Below are 11,015 nucleotides of genomic sequence, written 5' to 3' on the forward strand. Positions count from 1 at the left end.
GTGCTTAATTGCTGCTCAGTTTATTGACCCCAAACTTGGCAGAATCTGAACTCAAAATATAAAACTGAAAGTAATGTCTCTAAACATTTTGTCCCGTGTGCTAAAGGTTGTGCCGGCTGGCCGTCCACAATTTTTTCTGCAAAATAGGGGTAGCTTATCCTGTTCAAGCTATATTATTAGCATTATCCTGCATCTGAGAATTTAAAATCACTTCTTTAACTTTCTAAGACATCTCAACGCTTCTAAAAGCAAACTTCGTTTGTTTGTTTACGTTTATCGTAATTTGAATTTAATAATAATAATAATAATAATAATAACAACAACAACAATAACAATTATTCTTGTTGAATTATCACAATATTTTTCACCATAAAACTCTGATAATTCCTGTAATTTCTGGAATGTTTGCATGAGATACAGCAATGAATTATATTTCTCAAAGTTACAATATGTTTCACCTGCCATTTATCTCACCTGGCCTACTGACCTGATCTACTACTACTACTACTACTACTACTATTACAGTTCTTTCTCTTTATCAGCCAGACATTACTGCTAGTCAAGCATATATTCCACTTTTTGACCAGATAGTGACTATTTCTTTACAGACAAATAAATGTAAATATTGGTCCTGGACAACAGTTTATTTAATCAGTGGGGTCTTTCAAGGTAGACGACATTCCTTCAGATAGTTACTCCCTGCTGGGAATTGTTCCCATCCTACCCCTGTTACTAGTCCCCCTCTATCCACCCCTGTGCATAGTTGATGCACCCTCTTCACTAAATAGCCAAATTGCTCTAAATCATTAACAATCACACACAAAATTGCCTTTGTTAATAGTCACCCCTACCACCTCTGCTCCCCAGTAAATATTCCATCCCTTTCCATTTTGTCTTTCATCTTTTATTTGTTCCCATCTCACCCCTCCATCCCATCCTCCCGTGCAGTCGATGCACCCTCTTCAGTCACCCCTACTGCTCCCACTCCCCAGTAAATATTTCACCCTTTTCTGTTTTGTCTTTCATCTTTTATTTGTTACTTGCACGATGGTGACATTCATTAACAACAGGCTTAACTGTGTGGTAAGACATTTGCTTCCCAACCACATGGCTCCAAGTTCAATCCCACTGCATGACACCTTGGGCAAGTGTCTCCTACTATAGCCTCGAGCTAATCATATTGTGAATGGATTTGGTAAATGGAAACTGAAAGGAGCCTGTTGTATATATACATATATGTGTTTGTTTCCCACCACCACTTGACAACCATTGTTGGTTAGTTTATGTCCCTGTAACTTAGTAGTTTGTCATAAAAGACTGCTAGAATAGGTACCTGGCTTAAAAGGAAAAGAGAGTATTGGGCTTGATTTGTTCAACCAGGTTTGGATGGTGCTTTTTACATACTACCAGCACAGGGGCCAGTCAAGGTGGGGAGACTGGCATCGATCACATTCGGATGGTGCTTTCTACATGCCACTGGCACAGGGAACCAGTCAGGTGGCTCTGGCATCAACCCACACTTGAATAGTGCTTATTACGTGCCACCAGCATGGGTGCCAATCAGGCGACACTGGCATTGGCCACAACTACAATTTCCATTTTGATTTCAATCTTGATTTGATTTTGGTCAAGAAAAAGACACACACACACACACACACACACACATGATAGGCTTCTTTTCAATTTCCTCCTACCAAATCCACTCACAAGGCTTTGGCTTTTTCAGGGCTATATTAGATGACATGTGCCCAAAGTGCCATACAGTAGCACTGAGCCCTAAGCCACATAGCCAGGAAGCAAGCTTGTTAATCACACAACCTTGCATGTACCTCCTCATGCATATTCATGATCCATGCTTTGGTGGTACATTTTTATATCACAAAATTTAACAGAAATGATTTTTCTACACTTGTAACTTCTACTTATTGCCATTTATCAAGATTACTTTGTAGTTATTACAGTTCATTCTTGTTTCATGAAAATTAAAGGTCACTGAGATACAGCACTTTAAGTGAAAGAAACCATACTGCTCAGACATCTACAATACAATGTGTCCTGTGGACTTACGACTTTTTAGGAGATACGATTCAAATTGTTAACAATGACATTACTATATAATAATGACGAGCATGAATGTGAGGATGATAATAACAATAATAGTCTATACTATAATAAAGAAAACTGCTTATTAATTAGTTTGGTGTATGTAACTTTTACTAAAAGAAAGCAATTTTTAAAGTTTACACTGTTTAAAATTTATTATAAATTGTATTTTGATATATATATTTTTTTTTATCAAAGTGAGGTTTTTAGGATTCTTACATTATTGAAGATATCAAGTATATGAATCGATCACAAAACTAATTTTATTTATTGCAACATAATGTCTCTCTTACTCTCCACTGCCACTATTTAATTGTTTGGTTTTGCGATACCTTGAAAATATTTGTGAAAACTTTTGCAAATTTACTTAGAATGTTTTCATTTCAAGCATTGCCCTCCAGGCAGTGTTTCTTCTAGTAAATGTCATGGCAATACCAGGCACTGGCTCTCATGGCTTCTAATCTTGACTGATTGGAAGTGTTATCGTGTACATTGTTTTGCCTTGGTATAGAAGATGAGCTACAGCAAATATTCTGCTCAATACCACAAATTTGCTTGTCGTTTGTTTGACCTTAATCAGTTAAGCATGTCCCTTGGTGGCTGATGATATGTACATCTCGGATCACGAGGAGTAACATAATAGCCATGTGTTGAGAGGAATCCTTTGGAGTTGAAATAATCCATCTCTGGAAACATGGGTGTTTTGTTCAATATCTTTAAACAACCCTTATCTAGGGGACTTTTGAATGGGATGGGCTACTCGACCTGAAGAAAATTCTAACTGGGCCCTACCTGTGAGGTCATGTGCTGTTTATCTTGATATCAGATCACAATGTCGTGCATATATGGCTGTGATGTATGTGCCTGGTGTACCCTTATTAGATGGGTAGTCATGATGGGTATAATGGGCTTTGTAAATTTGTACCCCAGTGTCACTTTGATGATATGTGCTGCTCTCTCACAAAGGCACAAAGCTAGCAATTGTTTTAGGGAAAGGAGGTTAGTTGATTATACTGACCCTAGTATTTAGCTTGTACTTTATTTAATTGATCTCAGAAGGATTAAAGGCAGAGTGGGATTTGAATTAAGAATTAAGAATATAAAGGAGCCAGAAATATGTTGTGTGCCAGTCTTTTTTTTTTTTTTTTGAAACACACACACAAAATTTAATCTAAACTTTCTTTTGTTTTTAGGAAATTGAGAGCAATGGTGAAAGGTCACCCAGTGCAGATTGTTCTAGCCGACGAGGATCACAGTTTTACATTGGATGAAGAGGCATTAAAAAGTGTTTTACTGCAACCAGAAATTAGAGACAAAAAGGTTGTGGTGATCTCAGTTGCTGGAGCCTTCCGTAAGGGGAAGTCATTCTTGTTGGACTTCTTTCTCCGATATGAACAACACACAGTAAGTACTTGGTAGTTATCAATTCCCTAAGTTCATAAACTCCCATGTGTTTGAAACCACAGTTAAAATATATCATGAAACAAACAAGATCACCTCATTGGTACAGAGAGCAAACTTTTCATGAGGTCTCAAAACATATCTCATGGTACTCTTTTTTACTCTTTTACTTGTTTCAATCATGTGACTGCGGCCATGCTGGCGCACTGCCTTTAGTTGAGCAAATCGACCCTGGGACTTATTCTTTGTAAGCCTACTACTTATTCTATCGGTCCGTTTTGCTGAACCACTAAGTTATGGGGGCATAAACACACCAGCATCAGTTGTCAAGTGATGTTGGGGGGGGGGGACAGACACACATACACACACACACACACACACACATACATACATACATACATACATACATACATACATACATACATATATACGACGAGCTTCTTTCAGTTTCCGTCTACCAAATCCACTCACAAGGCTTTGGTTGACCCGAGGCTGTAGTAGAAAATACTTGCCCAAGGTGCCATGCAGCGGGACTGAACCCGGAACCATGTGGTTGGTAAGCAAGCTACTTATCACACAGCCAGTCCTGTGCCTACAAGAACAAAGAACAAAGAAGAGATTTATGGATGCATTCCATTTATCCTTTCTATTGTTGCTCACCTCAGGATAGGCTTTACTGGCCTCTGCTTTTGTGCCGAATACTAAGCTTTGTTGGCACTTCAGTATGATGTTGCATCAGCGTGATGGACTTTGGTGTGATGATACTTAAATGCGAATGCATTGCAGTGTCTCAACACTCTTATGTAAGGATATTACTGTGTGCTGCTGTGTGATATAAATGATACAGCACTCCGTCAGTTATGATGATGAGGGTTCCAGGTGATCCGGTCAATGGAATAGCCTGCTCATGAAATTAAGTGGCTGAGTACTCCACAGACATTTAATGTAGTTGTCAGGGATATTCAGTATGACACAATGTTACATGGCTGATCCTTTGAAATACAGATACAACTCATTTTCGCCAGTTCAGTGGACTTGAACAGCATGGAGTAAAGTGTTTTGTACAAACACACTACACACCCCTGGGTATTGAACTCAAAAGATATTTAACCATTTTGTATGTATTTTTCAGGGTCCTACAGATTGGTTATCAGATGAAGAACAACAGCTTGAAGGGTTTTCTTGGAGAGGTGGATCTGAGCGAGACACTACCGGAATATTATTATGGAGTGAACCATTTATTATATCAACCAGCTCTGGAGTGGTAATGTATTACATTTTTTATGAAATACATTACATATGCGTTTTAATTTATTTTAAAAATCTAATCAAGAATTGGCAGGGATTTAGTGAAATAACAAACATTGTGTTTATTATTAAACTGGTATTTGGAATATAACTTAAAGATATTTGTCTTCATCTTGTTTGTTGTTAACACAACGTTTCAGCTGATATACCCTCTAGTCTTCATCAGCTGTCTTGGGGAAATTTTGAACCTGGATTCTCATTCCTAAGGTATTATTCGATGTTATTCTTATGATTATTATTATTATTATTATTATTATTATTATTATTATTATTATTATTATTATTCAGGTCACTGCCTGGAATCGAACGTGGAATCTTTGGGTCAGTAGCCCGTGCTGTTAACCACTACGCCATATGCCTGTGGCGTAGTGGTTAAGAGCACGGGCTAGTAACCCCAAATTTCTGAGTTCAATTCCAAGCAGTGACCTGAACAATAATAATAATAATAACATCGAAAAATACCTTAGGAATGAGAACCCAGGTTCAAAATTTCACCTGCTTTAAGATTTCAATGATGTGGTTGTTTATTTTTAGAATGACATTGTAGGGTAGGTGTGAGAGGCTGAATTTAGTCAGTTTGAACATAATACAAAGCTGAATATTTCAGTTGGATGTGGCTGGTTTAAATGCTAAAGGATTAAAGTAGTTCCTGAGAGATTTGGTTTCTGGTAGCCTCCCCACTGCTATGAGGAGGTTCCAGTCATCTTGGGTCACCCTTGTCATTGGATCTTTCTCATTCATAGTGAAAATAGAGGCACAATCTCAAAGTTATTATAAAGCTTCAATGCTTAGTTATCTTCTGCAGTATGGATCATCTTGGTTTTCTGGAGAGATCATTCTTTCGCCACAGAAGGGCTATCACCTGTATTTATGATGATGAAATATCACCACTTCCAATTATTTGTTTATAGTACAATTCATTGATTGTTTTACCAATTCTTTGATCAAAGTACCAATATTTGTATCACTTTAGACAGTAAGCTGGCTGAAACGTTAGCACTCCAGGCGAAATGCTTAGTGGTATTTCATCTGTTTTTACGCTCAAATTCTGCCGAGGTTGACTTTGCCTTTCATCCTTTTGGGGTCGATAAATTAAGTACCAGTTGCGTACTGGGGTCGACCTAATTGACTGGCTCCCTCCCCCAAAATTTTAGGCCATGTGCCTAGCGTAGAAACAAATATTTTGGCAACTCCAAGGCAGCGAGCTGGCAGAAACGTTAGCATGCCGGACGAAATACTTAGCGGTATTTCATCTGTCTTTACGTTCTGAGTTCAAATTCCGTCGAGGTCGACTTTGCCTTTCATTCTTTTGGAATCGATAAATTAAGTACCAGTTGCGTACTGGGGTCAATCTAATCGACTGACCCCCTTCCCCCAAAATTTCAGGCCTTGTGCCTAGAGTAGAAAAGAATATTTGTATCACTTCATATAAATTTTTTTTGCAATGTTAATATATTTCCTGTTATATTCTGTCATTACATTATTCTTTTGTATCATTTAACTTATTAATGGAAACTATGTCTTTCTAGGTTGCAGTTATTTTCATGGACACCCAAGGTGCATTTGACAGTCTTTCAACTGTTCGTGACTGTGCTACTGTGTTTGCTCTAAGTACTATGATTAGCTCAGTCCAGGTAAGTTCCCACACATAATTGGTACTGTTTCTCATAGAGATTAATCTTGTATCCGAGTCATCTGTAACACTGCATCAAGTCCTCGGACTCACGGGGGTCAGTAACCGGATTTCCACGGTGTACAAGTGACTGAGATCTGCTCATTTACAGCCGAGTGAACTGAGCAGCATCAGGCAAAGTGTTTTAGTCAAGGACACAATGCATCACTTGGTCTGAGAATTGAAACCATGATTGCAAGGTTGTGAATGTAATGCCCTAACCCAGTGGTTCCCAAAGTGGGTGATAACGCCCCCTCCTCTGTGGGTGGCTGAAAGATCAAGAGGGGCATTGAAGAAAAGTGGGGCAATAATAGGGTGATCAAAAGGGTGCGATGGATGTACCCCCCACCTCACCCACCCCCAAAATAATGGGTTAATTATTCTTTTATTCTTTTATTTGTTTCAGTCATTTGACTGCAGCTATGCAAATCGATCCCAGGACTTAAGCCTAGTACTTATTCTATTGGTCTCTTTTGCTGAACCACCAAGTTATGCTGACATAAACACACCAGTATTGTCAAACGATGTTGGGGAGACAGACACAGACATACAAACATACATATATATATGTATATATATATACATATATATGACGGGCTTCTTTCAGTTTCCATCTACCAAATCCACTCACAAGGCTTTGGTCGGCCCAAGGCTATAGTAGAAGACACTTGCCCAAGGTGCCATGCAGTGGGACTGAACCCGTAACCATGTGGTTGGTTAGCAAGCTATTTACCACTTAAGTTTTATTTGTGAAATTCTTTTGTTTCGAATTTGCTGCAGAAAGTGGTCTACATTTGTGGTGCTGAGTGGGTGCTAGGAATATGGCATGAGTGTCAAGGGGGCAGCAGCCTGAAAATGTTTGGGAAGTACTGCCTTAACCCCTAGGGTACACACTTCACTATCTGTAATGTTGCTTGGGAAAATGTGGGTGACAGTAGGATTGCATGGTTAAGAAGTTTGCTTCACAACCATGTGTCTCTGGATGATGGTTGCAAAACAAAACATGGTGTTCCTCCCTGCAGTTAGTATGTATGTAGCAGTTGCCAGAAATATGTTTAATATGTTAGTTGGTTTCTCCAATGATGTTAGACTGCTAAACTTAGTGGTTATTTAAGCAATGTATTTGTGGATAGCTAAGGGGTTGGATATGGAGTAATAACACCTGAAATACCTATTTTACTATCTTCAGTTGCATCGTTTACATCAGGAATCACCAAACATTTTTGACCATTGACTCCCTTGAACCACTTTTCCTGCATTGACCACTCTCTTCATTTAAAATATCTTAATACCCTACCCTACTGTACCATATCTTAAATGTGTACTGGATACTGATGCTAGCAATTAAAACGTTTGCTAAAATATACATGTACGACTAATTAAGAAATTCTATTGAAGATGACACACTTCTTACATTTTAAAACTATGTGTACGAGTCTACAGTATTAAACTTGCAATTTTTATGAAATTGTTTCCATGGTTAGAAAATGTGAAAAATGCATCAAATTGCTGGAATATCTTTTACTGAAATTGACAACATCAATGTGAGTGATGCAGTTTGGCAAAAGAGACTGATGGAACAAGTACCAGACTTTAAAAAGTACTGGGATCAATTCATTTGACTAAAAGTTCTTCAAGGCAGTGCTCCAGCATGGCCGTAGTCTGATGACTGAAACAACTGAAAGATAAAAGATACATTTGTTATAGATTTTGAAGTGTATTATTTTTGTAAAAAAATCCTTTTTTTCTTTCTAGGTATATAATATCTCTCAGAACATTCAAGAAAATGATTTACAACATCTACAGGTAAGAAAAAAAGCACTCAGGTATTTGATTTATTCCAAATTTTATTTATTGAATTTAATTATGGTCTTTTATAATAAGAAAATATTTCAGTTGATAATAATAATGATAATAATGAAATTATTGTGTATAGTGCTCAGGTGCACCACAACTCATCAAAGCTGCATGAACAATACATAGAATTATGTACAAAAGTCAGGAAAGTAAACAGTGTATGAGTCATGATATACATGTGTGCAGGCATACGGAGGGAGGGAAGATCAGGTGTAGTGTTGGTGAATTTCAGGAAGCATGGAGGTTTTAAAGGATGCAATGTCTCCGCAACTAACAACTGATGCAGGTAGTTTGTTCCATGCTTCAGCAACTCTGAGTGTGAAACAATGTTTCCGAAAGTCATGGGAGCTGTGCTGTTTTCTGACTTCGTAGGCATGCCTATGTGTGTTAGATACATGGTGCTCAGAACTGTGCTCAAAGTGGTTGTTGGCATGATGGTGAATTATTTTGTGGGTGTTTACCAAGTCAGTTGCCAGACGTTGGAGCTTCAGTGTATCTATGCCCAGCGAAACAAGGCGTTCAGAGTATGGAAGATGCCTGATGGAGGGTCACACTCAGCCAAAACATTCTACTGGCCATATCTGGCCAAAATATTTGAACCAGTAATATCCAACCAAAATATTGTTTAATGTTCAAACTGGTCAGATCCAGGCTCTCACACCTACCTTACAATGTCATCATAAGAATAAACAATTGCATCATCAAAATCTTGAAGCTATGAGATAAAGCATGATCAGTTGAAAGCAATGTGATCAGTGAGGATATACGATAAGTATGACTAGGGAAACCAACCAACTCCCTTTTATATCAGCTGTTAGTACTAAATAGGGGCTGACAGAATTGTTGGCACTCTGGTCAAAATGTTTTGCAGCATTTTGTTTGTCTTTACATTCTGAGTTCAAATTCCACCAAGGTCGACGTTGCTGTTTTTCCTTTTGGGGTTGATAAAACAGATACCAGTTGAGTACTGGGGTTGATGTAATTCACTTACACCCCCACCCTGGAAATTGCTGGCCTTGTGGCAAAATTTCAGGCTAATGTATTAAATTGCTGAACACACACACATCACACATCACACACACACTTTACACACACACACATCACACACACACACATCACGCATGCACACATCACACATGCACACATCACACATACACATCACACACACACATACCACACACACTCACACGTCACACGCACACGCATGCACACATCACATACACATCACACACACACACACACACACACACACACACACACACACACACATTCCATTTCCATTTCAAAATTTTAATCACATAATTATTCAAATTACAAGTAAAATTTGAAATATCAAGTTTTCTAAAATTTAATTCAAATATCATGTGATTTAATTAACAGTTTAATTATCACCATGTAATTAGTATTCAGTTACATTGAACACTGGAGTTGCTGTAATTGACTTACTCCCTCCCTTGAAATTGCTGGCCTTGTGCCAAAATTTGAAACCATCATCGTCAAATAGAGAAATTTGAATTGATATGTATCATCAGATGGCAATTAACTTTTTTGTTTTTCATCTTTAATTGTGTTTATTGATTGTGTATTACCATATTTTAACATGTACAAAGAACCCCCTAATTTTGAGGGCTTAAAATTTGGAAAAAAGGTTTTGTAAAGGATTATAATACTATCCATGTACAAGAAACTCCCATATTTTTTAATCCTAATTTTAGACAAAAAAGGGTTCGTTATACACGTTAAAATACGGTAATTAAATAACAAGTTAATTGATAAGAGGTCTGAATTTTTTACTCTTCAATAATTCTTATCTTTATTTCTTGTTTGTTTAGTTATTCACAGAATATGGTCGATTAGCACTGGATGCCAATGATAATGAGTCCAAACCTTTCCAGGTAAATATTCAATTCTCACATTGGCACACAGCCGTACAGGTGTGACGTGTTTTGGGGCTGCTTGTTTGCCATCGATCAATCAATGCTGACTTATTTGACATTTGACTTATTTGATATTTGACTTATTTCGGTGAGGTCGACTTTGCCTTTCATCCTTTCGGGGTCGATAAACTAAGTACCAATTATGCACTGGGTTGATGTAATCGACTTAATCCCTTTGTCTGTCCTTGTTTGTCCCCTCTATATGTAGTCCCTTGTGGGCAATAAAGAAATAAGAAGCTGAAAGAAAGCTTGTATGTGTGCGTGTGTGTATGTGCACGTGTGTGTATGTGTGTAAACGTTTGTCACCTTTTCTTGACATAGTGATTGTTATAATTGAGTGTCACTATTGTGCAAGCAGTGTTCTGTGAAAAACGTCTGGTCATGGGGAAAATATTACTTTGTTCGGAAACAAGTGAGGGTTGGTGACAGGAAAAGCATCCAGCCATAAAACATCTGCTTCAATAAACTTTATACGACTCATGCAAGCATGGAAAAGTTGGCATTAATACGATGATGCTGATGTGTGTGTGTGTGTGTGTGTGTGTGTGTATATATATATATATATATATATGAAAAAATGAATAGAACTGGATTTTCTGATAATTTTTCCACTTTAATAATTAGATGATGTTTATAAATAATTAAGTGTTTACCTAATAATTTATAAACATCTAATTAAGTGGGAAAATAATCAGGAAAGCCATTTCTATCCATTTTCTCAAATACATAATACTGTA

General features: G+C 37.6%; 1 protein-coding gene across 6 annotated transcripts in view; it reads left to right on the forward strand.

The window, feature by feature from the left end:
• Positions 1-11,015, forward strand: part of LOC106871615 (atlastin-2) — a 75,596-nt gene that overhangs the window by 52,883 nt on the left and 11,698 nt on the right. For all 6 annotated transcript variants that reach the window (XM_014918170.2, XM_014918168.2, XM_052973516.1 and 3 more), the window contains 5 exons: positions 3,297-3,507; positions 4,637-4,768; positions 6,342-6,446; positions 8,240-8,290; positions 10,174-10,236. In XM_014918170.2, coding sequence (XP_014773656.1) covers positions 3,310-3,507; positions 4,637-4,768; positions 6,342-6,446; positions 8,240-8,290; positions 10,174-10,236 — 549 coding nt within the window. In that variant the 5' untranslated portion in view covers positions 3,297-3,309. The remainder of the gene's footprint in view (positions 1-3,296; positions 3,508-4,636; positions 4,769-6,341; positions 6,447-8,239; positions 8,291-10,173; positions 10,237-11,015) is intronic.

The sequence above is a fragment of the Octopus bimaculoides genome, chromosome 1 (assembly GCF_001194135.2).
Source record: "Octopus bimaculoides isolate UCB-OBI-ISO-001 chromosome 1, ASM119413v2, whole genome shotgun sequence".
Taxonomy (NCBI): Eukaryota; Metazoa; Mollusca; class Cephalopoda; order Octopoda; family Octopodidae; genus Octopus; species Octopus bimaculoides.